Raw genomic sequence first — 16,758 nt, forward strand, 5'->3', positions numbered from 1 at the left:
TGCCTACAGACTTTTTTGTTGAAACACAATGGGGAAATGCTAGAGAACAACTATAGCTACATTTCTAAAACAAAAAACATATGGAAATGTGGCCTGAAATAAAAGTAAGACATCTTTTTCCCAGTTCAAAGGAGCTACCTTTCATTTCTATTTACAGACATTAAAATAAATTAGTTTAGATAATTAGATAATTATCTTACTTGAAGTTAACTCTAAAAGTTGGGCATCAGGTCTGTAGTTGTCTAGGCTTACTGTATAATTATTTTCAGAAGGGAAATAATCTCAGATATGCTAAACCAGTTTTACAGGTATCTCTCCCTGTTGACTACAGAGGCAATCTGGATGACTAACTTTACATTATACACTAAATTTTGGATGGCTAAAGATAAGCAAATTCCAATCCTTAACTTGCTTGTCTCCTAACACTCCCTGTATGGTCAATGGATATAGACAATGCAGAGAAGAAGCCTATCTTGGGATTCTAACTTAGGTCAAATTCTAAATGATAAGAGTCCGCAGCAAGATTAAGAATAGAACCAGAAGGAAGAAAGGTAAGATATTGACTTTATCAGTTCATGTTAGCCTGGAGCTCTAGTAAAAAAATTGGTGCCATTGAGATAATTTTAAAAACCAGTTGGTTTTGGATAAAAAAGAAGTTAGAAAAAAAATATATGTGCATCCTCTCACAATTAGAACACTTACCACAATCTTAAACCTGTACAGAAGGGATGGAGAATCAGCAAGGCACCCATATTCAGTGTTGGATGGATTATATTTGGGTACATATCCATCGGCTCCCGTGCACAGGAAAACCTTCTCGATGCTACAGTAGAATGAATCACCCAAATTCTGCACTGGATCCACCATCACCCGACCATATATGATATCACCTGTAAAAACAGCACACAGTTCACATACTATTACACTGGAACATTCAGGCCAGTACTGAGGCTATGTTAATAGAATCACAGAATGTGCCTAGTTAAGAAGCTCAGTGTAATGTGGCTGCAGTTTCTGGTCATGTTGAAGGTCTGAGCTGAAGATTCTTGATCTGGCTACAGCTGTATCCAAAGTCTACCTGAGGAACACTTGCTACTCAGCTTCCACCATGGGGGGTTGCCGCAGGCCATGATCAGAGGGCACAGTCTTCCACGCACTCCAGGCCACATAATAGCAGTAGGAGGCCATTTGCTGTTGCTAAAACCTGAACTGGTGCAGGGGCTTCTTTAATGTCTGGGCTATACTGGGATCCTCATTCAAAAAGTGAGCTAAAGAGACATTATATACGCCTGTGCACCAGAATAGGGTGTAGGTTTTGGCCTCCTGACAATGCATGTTGTTGAAGAGATGTTCTTTTTTATGTCAGTAGAATCCTGTTCAGGCTGCATAAGAGTTTACTTACACTTGGTCAGACTGGTGTACTGTACAAGTGAATGAACATTATGAAAAGTCACAGAGACGAGACTTGGCTCCTTACTGTGTAATTGCATTTCAGCTGCCTGATAATGCTTAAGATAGGACATGCTTGTCAGGCCTGTACAAATAACCTGGGCCATTGCTGTGCAGGGAAGAAAAGTGTACTATGGGTAGTGGTCAGATACATTTGACAGAAACTGGTTGGGAAGGTTGAGAATCTGGAAAAGGAAAGGAGAAATGTTGTGTTGGTTTTACAACAATTTGGAGCAACTGTAGACTTTGAGAGAGAGAGACCAGGCACCTGCTGTTCAAGAGACTGTGCAAATACATCACAAAAGACAGTTACATATGTATTCAAGGTGCTGGTACTCCACTAAATAGGCAAAACAGGCATGCAAGGAAAGCAGAGGAATTATGTGATTGCTTAAGTGCCCTGACAGATGTCTCAATTGAATCAATCTCCCCACCCCCAGCCTGGGCAGTGGAGGGCAGGGGGAAGGGAGAAAGCCTTGATGCTGTTCAGCAACAGCCAAAACACTGGCATGGTATCAAGGCTGTTTTAGCCACAGATGCAAAGCACAGCATCATAGTGGCTGCTATTAGGAAAGTTAACTCCACCCGACAGACCCAGAACACGCACCCACAACATAAAACTGTGTGATATTCACTTATCAACTAGGAATGTTCTTAATATCAGTCAATATTTATAAAGTGCTCAGCTTTTGAGAAATGGCCCCAGTACTGTAACCCTCAGACATAACGGTTTGAGTGCAGATTGGCCAACAGCTCTGATGGAAACTGCTAGGTAGAAAAGGCAAATGCAAAAGAACACAAGCAACAAGCCCAAACCCTTACTCCTATGTTGTTTTGACTCAAACAGGATCCTGATAGTGTGGAATACATATTAACTGTGCTTAATCTGTACACAATTATACCTTCTGAGAAAGCAATATCACTTTCTTGCCCAAAGCCCATTGAGCCATCAGACAGCCAAAGTGCCTTTTTGGAGAGGAGGAACATCTGGGTGTTCAAGCTGAATTCGGCAGCCACTGGGTCACTGACCTGAAACACAACAGCATAAGGCTCTTCAACAAGTATTCTTTAATGACTTCTAAAACACAGCACAACCTTCTCCCAATGTACATTATTTATCAGCTCTGCACATCTACATGTAATAATACAGTTTGACCAAAAAGATTTCTTTGTGCTAGACTTATCTTGCTATATATTTTACATGCATACAACCTTTGGGTTATCTGCCACTGTGATATTTGATAGGATTCTAGGTTAGTTTCTTTCCACCACATTTTTCCAAATCCCAGCCAAGGAGGTACCCAAGGCAACTTATGTGTGGGGATAACATGAGGAAAATATTTCCCTCAATAACTTGTCTCCCTCTGACTCATTACAGTGTGTTTTGTCTATCCCATTTCCATTCTTACACCCAGCTCTCACCTCTGCTTCTGATCTTCTGCCAATTATTTGAAAGTACACATTGCTGAGGATTTATTTGCAAGTATCAGTTCTTCTGATGTGCTGCAGGGTATCAGATCATGCATGTGAAAATGTACCAAACCATTTGAGTATCTTTTTATGCTAATATTTATCTTTATATATTCGACATAGTTATCTATGGTTCTTCCTAGATTACACTAAAATAAAATAAATCAATACTATCAGCAGCAGTTTCTTATTGGGCCATATAGCATAAGTGAGAATGCAAACTATACAGGGACATGGCAAAACAAAAGGTTAAAAACATAGTGAACAGAAGAACTGGGGAGAGTTCAAAGTTCAAAAAGATGCAGTGTACCTGATGAAACAATCTGGAAGATGCACAAATTCAAAAAAAAAGATAAAAGAACAAAAGGCCATTAAACAAATAAAAAAATGCTAATGCATATATGTATATTTATGTATATGTATGTGTATATGTGTGGAGAGGAAGGAAGGAAAACAGAAAAGAAAACATTCTTGCTGGCTCACAGACAAGGGGTTCATGGAATGAGATGTAACAATATCAATAGAAACTACTGCTGCAAGTTATACAGCTGACACATTAATTCTTCTTTAAATCCTTTTTTTTCACAATAGAGTCCCAAAACTATCAAAGCAACAGGATTTGGCAAGAAGAATGTATAGCTGAAACATTTTTATAAGCCCACTGCTACTCTTCAGAAAGAGGAACTGTAATCCCATAGCCTTTTCACAGAAATAATAATTAAAGAAACAATTTCCATTCTCTTTGGAATGCTTTTTTTCTAAATGCTTGGGATTCAGGCTATTGCATTGCAGTCCCACAGCTTCAAGCACCTGACTGACACAACTGTTTTCCAGCTGTGGTTCTGAAAGAGAATCAAGCATGGCCTCATCAGGCTCTTCCTGGGCAGAGTATGTGTCCGTTGAATAGGAAACAAGAAGTGTGTATTCAGCTAAAGGCACTGGACTTCAGCCACACAGTTTACAACAATGGTTACAGCAATGGCCTGGATAAATATTATGCATATAGCTGTGAATACATCTCTTAGGTATCCTGTTTTGAGTTACTGTTTTTATTTCAGTTTTAAATGTAAGTCTTGGTGCTGCCAGTGGCTGACCCATAGCTGTAATACATGACAATAGTTTAAACGTAATTATTTTCATGTGCATTTGAGGCATTTTAAACAAGAGTTCTTAGAAAAATAATCTGTGAGGATTTGCTGGGTGAGAAGAGTACTGTCAATTTATTCTGCCTGTTTGCCATGCCCATCAACTCTGCATATGGATGATCTGGGCACAATGCAGATCACTCATGGTAGACTTCACCTTCATGGAACCAAAGCCCATGAGATACTTCGTACCTCAAGAAGCAGAGAGCTCCTGAGACTGGTCCACCCTGGGGCAGCAAGTAACCTGATTATGGAAGTGTTTCTGTCAGGAAATAGTCATGCACATTTTAAGAAAGGAGATGCTGAAAGGACTGGGAAAAAGCAGAGCTTGGAGGTTGAATGCTGTTCATGTACAGGAAATCCCAGAGTGAGATAGGGGTAATACAATATTCACCAGTGTTCCAGGTTACCTGCTTCTCTCTTCAGGGGCCACAGAGAGAGGAAAAAGGAGATGGGCATATACATATTAAAGAAGGAAATGTTGAACCACAGTCTCCAGAGGGGAGACACCAAATATATTGTCTTCTTGATGTTTGATTCTTAAAATGGCCCTTCACTCATGAGCAGTGAAAACAAACAAACAGTTTCCAAGAAAATGAAAAGCTTCATATTAAAAAACCCAAGAAGATAATTCAGTACAGTAGCTAGGGCTCTGGGCTAAGAATCAGGAGAAACAACTCCTGTCCCATCATTTCATCATTAGACTTTACTGGCAAAGTCATTTTAGTCCAGTTGTGACACCTGCACTCATTGAATTCATAGAATCATAGAAAGGTTTGGGTCAGAAGGGACCTTTAAAGATCAGCTAGCCCAACCCTCCTGCCACGGGCAGGAACATCTTCCACTAGACCAGGCTGTTCAAAGGCCCATCCAACATGACCCTGAACACTTTAATGGATGGGACATCTACAGCTTCTCTGGGCAACTTGTTCCACTGTCTCACCACTTTCATCCTGAAAAATGTCGTCTTATGTCCTTAATCTAAACCTATCCTCTTTCAGCTTAAAACCATTGCCACTTTTCCTGTCACTACAGACCTTGGCAAAAAGTCTCTCTCTGTATTTCCTATAAGCCCCCTTTATGTATTGAGAGGCTGCAATAAAGTCTCCCTGGAGCATTCTCTCCTCCAGGCTGAACAACCCCAACTCTCTCAGCCTTTCTTCACAGAGGAGGTGCTCCAGCCCTCTGACCTTTTTCACAGCCCTGGCTCTGGACCTGCTCTAACAGGTGTACTGGGGACCCCAGAACTGGATGCAGTGGGCCTATGCAAGGTATCAGGTATTTCCTAGACTAAGGGCCAGCATCACAGTCTGACCTTTTATGCTCACTTCTCTGTCTTTTGTTTCTTATACTTAAAACATGGATACCAATGTTCATTCAATTTTGCAGAATGCCTAGAAATCTTAGAGGTAAAGTGCTAGATACTGCTTAGCGAATTTGTGCTACTCTACTGCCACTAACTGCTGCTTTTTTGGGACCTGCTTTAAGTCCACATAGTCTTTCAATCTATGATCAAAGGGAATAATATCATGGGCCACAGAATTCCCTGAATTGCAATTACTGTGAGTATCTCAAGAAAAAGAGCTGGTCTTGGTTTGAAAATTGCTGGGGATGGGGGACTAACTGGCCTCAGTCCTTGGTAATTATGACACTGTTGCAATTTTGCACCTTATCCCTATTTTGAATTGATGTACCTGAAATTTCCATATACTGTATTATTAAAGCTTTATCTGATACAATGATCCCTATAGTATCCATTTACTTCTTTCCAGGTATCCATTTTATTTTTTCCAGTTCTTAGTCTTAGTCATAGTTCTCATTTCTTAGTCATAGGCTTCTGACAGGTAGGAGTTAGATCTCTCCTGAGGATACTTTGCCCATTTTGCAATGATTTTTGAGGGTCTTTTGAATTTTCTTTGAATTATCAACATCTTGTTCATATGAAGACCAGACACAAGCTGTGGTTCAGCACTGCTGTGAATTGCTTTAGAGATCCTAGAAGATTACAAATGCCAGACAAAACCCAAAGTGCTGAACTAGTAGAAACTCCCCCTACCTCCCTCCATTCAGACTTTTTAAAAAATGCTTTGCTGAGTTAAGTCTGAGAATGCAGGTTTCATGTCAGTTCATGTATCATCTTTTACTTCACCAGGACTTAATGCCATATCAGGAATCATCTGTTCTCCCATAGCTGGCATAAAACCAAAGGAAAGCATAAAGACAGCATACATTCCCTTGTGTACTCTGGTTAATTCAACAGAAAAGTGATTGTGTATCCCTGACTGATCCGGATTGGATTTATACCACAAGGTGATTTAATAGCATACATCTATACTACTAATGAGCATGAAACCACAGCCACACTCTTCCAGTACTAGTTGTGTTGGCTCCAAATAACGGAAATGATAAAACTTCCTCCTTACACATCCCAAGGTCATGCTAGCCCTTTTGATAACACTATAAATGGCAGTTTATATTCTGTTAACTATACAACATGACCCTCAGATATTTTTCAAGCAACGCTTTCTACAGCAGAGTCCATTTCTCCATATTTTGTTCCCAGCTACAGAGCTTCACATCTGGGCTTTGTGAAAAGTATGGTGTTTGCCTGCTCCCACACTACCATATGATCCACATTGTCATGGGTGGGATTTGTCTTACTCTTATGAGTCCTAAAGCTCAGCATTTTACCAGTGTTGGCTATCTACACTTCCATTACAGTTGGTGAAGGGAAGTCCTACATTAGGACTGACTGAATATTCCTCTGGAGGTCCCACTTTTCATACCAGAGACCTAGCTCTGATCTTTGTGTCAGATGAAAACCTTCTGATAACAGTTTTATATTTTCCTAATTATCTGGTAAAACTATTTCATACCAAAGCCAACAGATAAGTAAAGAATTCCCAAACGTTAGCTCATATGACAGGAACTATCATCCAAACCAATGTCAATCAGCTTCCTACTGGCTATCAAAGAATGGCCATGTATTGAGGACAAAAAACCCCATTTGTGCTCCCAGCTGGGTAAAACTGGTTAAATAGCAGGAGAGGAGTATGTGCTGTCCCACCAATTTAGGAATTAGTTTGTTGATAGGCAAGTAAATTCAGTTTCTAGCACTATCAAACCACAACCAAGACAGGCAATTTGAGAATCAAAATAAAAAGGAAACATGATGAAGGTATCACTGGAGTGGTACCTGCTGGAATCGGATATCCAGATCAAATGTGATCGGCTCTCTAGGATTGCAGATCACTGGCAGGCTGTACTCCTGATGTGGAGCAGTGGTACAAGCTATCAGCTTCACGGTGTATGTTCCAGAATAGTCTCGAACCTGAAGAGAGAGAGAAAGCTGTTCCACCAACATCCTGACTAGCAGGCTGGGGCAAGAGAAGACACAGTAAAGGCTGAGGTTTTACCGCAAAATCTGAAACAAAGCTCCACTGCTGCACTGGCTGGTTGTACGTTGGCTCGCTTCGGATGAGGCTGAGGCTAAATGTCAGGCCTGGGTGATCGACTGACATAACCATGGAAGCTAGAGATGAAGCTAGAAACATGCCAAGAGACAGATTTGTCACCTTTAGTATTTCACTGCAAACTCTCAGAGCCTGAAAAACATTCCCAGTAATTCATAAACCATGATGCAATGGTTGATGTTTGTACTTTTATGAGACATTGGGTTTTATTAACTGAAACTAACAAAACCAATTACAGTCAATCCAGATGGGCCCCCTTGATTCTTGGTCAAGTGGCTCTTAAACAGTTGCTTTTGGGTAACGCAACCAGAACTGCATAAAGATTAAATTTAACAGACAGGCAAAAGAGTGAGAGTGGAATGGCAAAGATGTATAATCCCTCCTGTTTAAAACTTGAAATGTCAGCCCAGGGAACACAAAATAATTTCTCTTAGTGATGTAACTCTTTCAGCTCTGCCTGATACGCAAAACTTAACACACTAGAGGACAGATGAGAAAAAGCAGAAGCACTATGATGGAGTTTTACAGGTTAATAAAACTGAGTTAAACTAAAAGAGATTTCTTAAAATGATTCTTTTCCCTTCTCATTATTATTCAGCAGATTTAATTTAGTCAGGTAATCTTTTCCATGGCTGGCATTCATGCTCAGATATATATCTGTAGACACAGTCTTGCACCTGTGATTGTTCTGAATAAAGGCAGGGGGGTTTAAACAGATTAAATAGCAGGATCAGGTCCTTAGCAATGACTAATTGAATAGAAGTGAGACTGCTTTATTAAGAGTGATACAATGCTCATATAAGACTTTTTCTTAATCTCTAAAAAAGGTCTAAATAACCTAGAAAGGCTTCAAGTTAGAAAAGAAATAGCAATGCTGTCTAAGTTCCTAAGGTAACACAAGTAAATAGCCAAACATAGCTTTTGGATTAAAAACATATATTTATAGGTCCCTAATGGACAGAATGGCCTAGATCTTCATCTTTCATACATCAGGCTCTTTATCAAGTGGAACTATCTGCTTTCCATCAGATTCATGCATATTTCATTAAGTTTGACAATCCAAATACAGTCATCAATGACGAGTAAAAAAACCTAAGTAGAGGAAAAGTCCTTATCTGAAGAACACAGTACATAAAAAAATTCAGATATCAGTAGCAGAGATAAGAAAAATTAATAGTATAAAATTTGGGAGGGGGGTCTTTGTTTTAATAGTACTGCTGAAGTGTACATTAAGCTTACCAGGATGGGACATCACAAAGAGACCATGAAACCGGGCTTCAGTCTTGAAGTTGACAACCAAGCGCCCTTCTTCACTAATTCGCATGCTGGTTGGGTACAGGGAACCTGGCAGCAGAAGCCAATTCACAAGTTTTATTCCACTTGCAGATGACAGATAAATCACATTTCTACAAAACACCAGCCCCACTCTTTTATTTCCCCTTGTCATGTCAGCTTTTTGGGAGGGAGCCTGCTGGTACCTTTTGGGCTGACTCAAGATTCTTCTCAACCAAGAATTTACACAGTGGGGCTAGAGTTTTCACAGTGCTTCAGCTTCCCAAAGCACACACAGAACTTCCCTGCAAAGTCATGATTTTACATGTTATCATGGATGCACACAGCCATGCTAGTAGATGGAGGAAAGTCCACAGCATAGTCTGTGCTTGTGTTCAGGCAACAGCGTGGTCAGCTGCCAGGGGGTCTGTAGAAGACTTACGTTTTCACCAGGTATTCAAGCTGACTCCTACCAATGCAAGCTGCTTCAGGGATACCAGTGCCTCCATACCCATTATCCCAAGGCAGCACCCACCAGCATTTAGTTGTAGCAGTTCGTTGTGGCTTCCACAGCAATCTGTTGTGGGTGCTTGAATCTGTGAAATTCATTCTGACAGGCTTTGCAATGCTGCCAATTTCTGGCATGAATCTGGCCCAAAACACAGGCCTAATGTTTCCTAATTTCAGGTTACAAGGTCTCGTGTATATGATAGAAGTGGTTTATTGCTGTAGCTTGCAGCCAAGTCCCTTTTTCTCTAGAGTTCTGCAAAGCTTCAGAATTCAAGTGTTTCCTTCAGTGCTCCCTTACAGAGGCAGTGATGTGCCACCACTCTGTCTGCCAGGGGCAAAAAGGAATCAGGAATGTTCTTCCGTGAGTATGTTGCAAACCTAACACACTCACCAATGTGACTGTATACCACATGTACAACAATTACCTGTACCAATCACATGTATTGGTACATTAGAAATATATATATGTAGGCTTTAGAAGACCTTGACAGCTCCAAATTTTTATGTACATTTATGTAGAATAATCACATGTATCCAGAGGTATGGAAATCAACTTGAAACTAGTTAACTCCTCCCTGCCTGAAAAACAGCTGCTCATTGTGCAAAGCTGTGGAGTGAGAAGATACTGCCCAAATCGGATTGGGATATGCTGGAGATCTATGTGTTTTGTGCTGCCTGTTTTCAAAGACCTGACCATCAGCTTCTTAAACAGAGAAATAAAAAATTAAAGCATCAACAATGGGAGAACGTTTGCATAGATGCGCCACATAACTGCTGAGACTGAGGATTAGACCTGGCTGTTATTTGATGACTAGTACATCATATGATTTGTGTCATGTGGCTTATTCTTTAGGCATGGCATGACATGTGCTTCATTTGTCATGCACTGTAGATTCCCCTTGCCACTCCTCGTTTCCTGCTCTTAACATAAGGACAGAAATTGCATAGCAATGACTTCTGTAGTCCATATACAGAGTTTGTAGAAACAAAAAAAGGTTTTGTGTTCACTGCAGTCTTGAAATTATGTAATTGTACATACACAATTCTAGCTCGTGACTGTATTTACCTTAGGTTGAGACAGATATTGAACAGCTGAAGCTTAATGCTGGGACATACTAAGTAAATTTGCATAAATAGAACAGAGCAGCATATAGGTGTAACTATACATTTTAATCTTTCATAGACATCTGTATGTCACTATTAAAAATAATTTAACTTTTTGCAAATATAAATTCTGTAATGGTAGAGATTGATTTATTGACTAGTTATAGCTGTAAAAATTTATTGAATGTATCTATCACATTTAAAGAATGTTTTATAGTTTACTACTCTAACACATAGGACAGGCTGTTATACCCATTAAATATTTCTGTATCTTTTGAATGTTTCATGATTAACCTTTTCAAAATATCGAAAGTTTCTGAAGCTGTACATTCATGGCCAGAAAAAAATATCACAGAAAAGTTTCAATTTTTTTTCACTGAAGTGCAAACAGCTTGTGTGGTAATAGAATACAAATACATAGTGAACCTTGAGTTTCTGAGTAGAAATAAATGTGCTAATTTTTGCATATGTACTTCAAACATAATGAGACAGTTATCTTTTGTTGCAATAAAAGAACTGATGTCATGGATTTCACAAACACATCAGCAGAGAACTGTGAGTGCTAGGAAATGACAGGTTGTTTGCAACTAGCAATTTTTGTTTTTTAGTATGAGAATGATTGAAAAATCATCCTAGTGTGTGCTAATTATACTCTTATTAACAGAACATGAGTTCGATGCAAAGAAATCCAACACCCACCTTGGAGCTCTGCTTCAGGAGGGCTACCGATCCCGTCCCTCCACAGGATGGCAGTGTCATACACAAAAGTCAGCCGGAGCTCTGACTGCAGGTCGAAATGCTGCCAACCTCCTGCGCCCACCGGAGAGTGGAAAACGTAAGAGACGTACAAGGGGACTCTCAGCGTGACATAGGACTGAACTAGGTTGAGAACCTATAAAAAAAAAATTATGTATGTAGGCTATAAGTCATGAAAGGTAGCATTGTACACGTAATCACAATGCAAGAGAAGACAGAACTTGAAATAAATATATATTGTGACTGAATCAAATTTCATTTTGCAAATCACAGATGAAGGCCAAAACATGACATTTCAATGGATTTCAGCTGAGCTTACATTCCTTCAACTTCCATTTTTGTATTTCAAGCTGAATATGCATTCTGATACAACATATATTCTTCAATTTTGACTCTTCATTTCTGTTTAGGTTTCTTAAGCACATAAACAACATGTTTACAAAAGAAGACTTTAGAAATCTTTCAAATATAATTTTGCATTTGCTCTGTCCTTGTGCCATAACCAACTCTTTTGCTTACATTCTTATGTTACTATCCTGTAAAAAGCCCTTCTGGAAGACCCTGAATTTGCTCAGATGTTATTGCAAGACTGAGTCCTCAAACTGCACTTATTCACCTCTGGAACTACCTCTTCCTTTGTGCATGGGTAGCAGCTAACATACTGCATGCAAGCATGCAAGTCATACTGTTCATCACTGAAAGAACTAAGAATAGTATGCAAGCTGATACAGATTTAAAAGTAGACCCTTTATGCACATATTGTACAAAACAATAGCACTGTATTATTATCAGTCAGGGAATTACATATTCTCTGTATGTATTTTGATGAAAAAAGGCAAGAAAAACAGTGTCAGTAAACTGTCACCTCTTAAGATAGATCTTACATGATACATGGATACAAACTTTTCTGAAGAAACTTTGCACTTATGCTTTGCTACAAATACATTTTCATTTACATCTCTCTGATTAGAAATGTGCAATTCAGATCCTTTTAGAACATTCTGGATTTTCTTAGAAAGATGTAGAAGGAAAGGCATTGAGATCATCTCCCAGTGTGAAAGTTTTCAAAGGCATAAATGGTGCTGAACTCCCATTTACTTCCAACAGAAATTGCATAGGTGAATTTGTACATCTGAACAATTCCCTGGAGTGATTACCTTACAAGCTTTTAAAGAGTGTTTTGCACTATTAAAACCGCCAACATTCAAAGAACTGTAGAAACTATGTAAAACCCACACTGTTTCTGGTTTCACCCAGTGGCATAGCAGGGGTCTGAATGTCCATTACCTTACAGCTGTTTTCATTTCCAAATGCCAGGCAAAACTTTTAGTAATACTATGAAAACATAAATTTACTGCCTGCACTGATTAAATACTCTGAACTTATTAAGGAGTTCATTGTGGCAAATGTTCGTAGATGCCACAACTCACTTTCGCATGTGACACTCCTTGCCCTATACACTGTGCTACCAAAACCCTTTCCACTTACACTGTTTGCATCATTCAACAAAACGAACTAGCATTTAGTCAGTAGACAGTCTGGAAACACACAGTATCATGCATTAAAACAGCCTAGTAGATAATATGAGACGCTACAGTTATAGATTATTTTATATTAATGCTTCTTTGTTGGTTTTACATAAATGCAATCAAGAACAACTTTTTGGAACAAAAAAGGGGTTTTCTTCTTTACATGTCTTGGATGACAAATTGAAGTTAGACACAAGTATTATTCTTTAGTCCTATTTAACCTGCAAGTTTATCTTAGGGATACCTGCATGGATATTATTTCAGACACTGGTTTGCTAAATTGTTCCAAATAACAACACAGAATTCTCACTTCTGTAAAAAAATATAGCTACAATGCAACTCTATAGTGCATCATGATTTGCCTTTGATTTAAGAAAAGCCTTGAACACTTGCCATTTCCTGGAACAGTATCAAGAACTGAATACATTTGGTAGCATAACAAACGTGTCACTATTGAAAAGCCATCCCAGACAAACTATGCTGTTTTTTCCCTGTGTGTTTTTGTTCTACATCTGCATGTCGTACAGTAAGAATTAGACAGTGAAGTCAATGATGTGAAATTCAGTTTGCTTATGAGGAAGAGACAATGGTACGTGGAAGAAGATTTAATGTATGCCCATTACCTTCTTGAAAAGAAGCATACATAATGCTTAATGATAATGTAGAGGAGGACTGGAATATCACACAGGGAGAATTTAATGACCTTGAGGACTAGAATAAAAGAAGTGAGATGAAAATTTATAGCACGCAGCCTAAGGTAATGGAAACTAGTGACAGGGATTTCTGGTAGAAATGAAAGACATTGGTTAGAAACAACAAAGGGGAAAAAATATTTTGGTATGTGAGTTGATCACATCATAACTATGACCTTCCTACCCTCTCCATGTGATACGATCCTAAGATAAACTGAGGAATGGGGTGGAAATCAGCAGCAGGCATGCCGTTATTCAGAGCACTAGTGAGAGCTTATCTGGAACAGCTTTTGATCATCCATGCTTGAAAAAGCCTAATTTGCATTGTAGACTGCAGAAAAAGAAATCACCATAATCACAGGAATGGCAAAACTATCTGATGAGAAGAGACTAAAATAGGTGAGTTGTTTAGCCTAGTACGACAAAGGCTGAGAGGCAAAAAGAATCCTGACTATATGCGTCAGGAGATGAACAGCGGAGAAGGGCCACTGATGATGAAAGATGGTGCTGACAGAGGAACTAACAGGCATAAGACGGCCATGACAACTACAGCCTAGAAATCAGAAGAATTTCTAGCCCTCAGTGTGGTGGCATTCAACAAAAGTACTGAGGCCATGAAATCCTATTAGTTCTTAGATTAGATTTACTAGTGTTGGAACCGTATTTTACAGAGAGTTACGGCAGTGGCCTGGACTGAGTGATCCACAAAACCCTTTTTAGTTCAGTATCCCATACCATCTCAAATTCTTCCAAAGCTTTTCTTGATTTTCAAGTACAAGATATTATTGGTTGTTCACATATACTGTGCATAAAGCGATCCATTAATGAGGTTTGTAAACCACATTTTAGGGTTTTCTTGCCTCCATTGAATAGGATCATAGTGTTAGTGAGCTCAACTCTTTTGTACTGGTGGAAATCTAGTGGTAGGATCCCTTCTGGGGAAAGTCTGCCTGAAACGCTGCTCCTTTGCTATACATTACCATTGCTCTGTAGGACAATCTGAAACCATGGTGCCAGAGAATCATCTCCATTTCTAGGATCCTAGAATTTAGAAGGTTCTTCTCTTTCGGCAAAACCCCTAAGAGATGTCTGGGCAGCAGGGCTGCTTGCCCCAGCCTGAGAATTTATTGATCATAGAATCACAGAATGTCCTGAGTTGGAAGGGACCCACAAGGATCATCCAGTCCAACTCCTGTCCCTGCACAGGACAACCCCACAGGTCACCCCATGTGTGTGAGGGTGTTGTCCAGTCCCTTCTTGAACACTGTCAGGCTTGGGGCTGTGACACCTCCCTGGGGAGCCTGTTCCAGTGTCCACCACCCTCTGGGGGAAGAACCTTTTCCTAATGTCCAACCTGAACCTCCCCTGGCACATCTTCCTGCCATTCCCTCGGGTTCTGTCACTGACTGCCAGAGAGAAGAGATCAGCACCTGCCCCTCTCCTCCTCAAAAAAAAAAAAGAAAGAGGACATCAACTGCAGAGGAAAACTCTGTCAGAGTAAAGTGAGCAGAACAACCCAACGAATGAATTGATGGCATGTGCTACACAGATGGATGAGTCTTACTTCTCTACCCCTCTTAATAATGCCATTTAGGCAAACATGAGAAAACATTCTTTCCATTGAGTTATCTTTATTTCCCAGCGCTGCCTGAAAAGCCTATTGAAAGTAGCCAGCTGTTCATATTTTATCTCAATGTGACACTGATGAAACCAAACTGGTAACTTGGAGCTCTGTAAGGGCAGGATAGGCTTAACTGCTGTGGAGAGACAGAACAGGTGCATTATGTATCTATGCATCCTATGCACAGGAAATGTTAGCAGTTGTACTGACAAAATTATATTAATTTTTATCAGTTTTAAACAATAATAAGTGGGTGTGACTTTTAGCCTTGTGATACCAGGAGAGAAATACAGACTACAGTCACACCTGAGCTGAACTGGAGAAATTGTGCCTAATACTCCATGACAATTACAGGTCCGGAGAACCTGAGAAGGCAGAAGACAAAAGTTGTTCCAAGCAGGGAATAGACTCCTGAAGCTAAAATCTGAAAAAATGTACATCACAAATCATTCAAATAGCGCATTTCAAAATTCATGTGTGTGAGGAAAGAATATGATTTATACTGGACATTGATATAAGAAATAGAGTTTGCTGTATTTTCTTTGCAAGATAAATTATCGCAGAGCATAATGTCTATTTTTAAACACTGATAATTTCCATTTAAGACTTGGGAAATATCAATAGGAGTTTCTATAGGTGTTTTCCTTTTGTTCTCCTTTCTGATGCGAACTGTCAAACTTCATTAAGTAAAAAAACATAATTAGTTTGAGAATCTGTCATGTAACAAGTGACAATATTTACAACAAAAAATATTTTCAGTTAAGGCTTTGGGAGGACTCTGCTCTACATTTATATTGCACTTTATTTATCTGGCTTACATTTCCAGAGGGCAGAACTTGGCAGTGTGTGTGTGTGCACTGTTAGTACTGATAAAACCAGAATTAGAAAAAAACTCACAAATTCATTGTTTTTATTGTATATCCCAATGAAACAATCTTTTAATGAAAACTGTATTTTTGTCCTCCAAATTAATGTAAGCCTCATTTCCTGTTTCTGTTGCATTTACTTGCTAGACTGTGAATTTGAGTCACACAAGCCTAACAATGTTATCAATTAACTGTTTACACAATAACAATATGGTAACGCTAAGATTTGGCCCCAAGAAGGCACACAGCCAGGTAGGTCACAGGTGAAATGCAAAGCAGGTTTGTTTAAAGAAGTCTGAATGGGGAGGAGAATGCAATACAGCCTTGAAGTGCCAGCTCCTCGAAATGTTTAACCTCAGACTTTGTTACGCAGCTGGTGCATTAACTTTATAACAGAGTTTTTTCTTCACGGTACTTAGTAAATGCATGTGTTCGCAGCTGGAGAAAAAAAAAAAGACTGTTAGTGAGCTTCTATGTCGAGGGAATACAAGCTGCAGCGTTTTCTTAAACTCGACTGTGGTGGCTGAACTGAACATAAAAACTTGAAAATAGACATTTATGTCTACTTGCTTTTTACAGTTTTTAGCGGGGTTTTCAGAACCACTGACTTTTCCCCTTAAAGTATGATTTTGGTAAAACCAGAACTAGTAAACCTGCAAATATACTTTTCCTGTGTAATAAAAAACCTCTGCAAGCTGCCTTGTATAAGATGAGGCAATACATTAATGATTTAAAAATCTGTTTTCACATGGGATTCCCAAACACCTCAGTGCTATAATGTGTAGCATAAATGTGAACTGAACATATTGGAAGAGACACATTTTCAGTTTTGGCCAGGAATAACTGTTTTTGTTAGAGAACAAAACAAACT

At 39.3% G+C, this 16,758-nt stretch overlaps 1 protein-coding gene across 1 annotated transcript in view; it reads right to left on the reverse strand.

Annotated features, from left to right (window-relative positions):
* Positions 1 to 16,758, reverse strand: part of FREM2 (FRAS1 related extracellular matrix 2) — a 134,082-nt gene that overhangs the window by 5,801 nt on the left and 111,523 nt on the right. Inside the window, exons 17-22 of the mRNA XM_065631883.1 lie at positions 11,123 to 11,315; positions 8,777 to 8,881; positions 7,481 to 7,608; positions 7,261 to 7,395; positions 2,352 to 2,478; positions 703 to 890 (exon numbers count right to left, since the gene is read on the reverse strand). Coding sequence (XP_065487955.1) covers positions 703 to 890; positions 2,352 to 2,478; positions 7,261 to 7,395; positions 7,481 to 7,608; positions 8,777 to 8,881; positions 11,123 to 11,315 — 876 coding nt within the window. The remainder of the gene's footprint in view (positions 1 to 702; positions 891 to 2,351; positions 2,479 to 7,260; positions 7,396 to 7,480; positions 7,609 to 8,776; positions 8,882 to 11,122; positions 11,316 to 16,758) is intronic.

Source organism: Caloenas nicobarica, chromosome 1, assembly GCF_036013445.1.
Source record: "Caloenas nicobarica isolate bCalNic1 chromosome 1, bCalNic1.hap1, whole genome shotgun sequence".
In the NCBI taxonomy this organism is placed as follows: domain Eukaryota; kingdom Metazoa; phylum Chordata; class Aves; order Columbiformes; family Columbidae; genus Caloenas; species Caloenas nicobarica.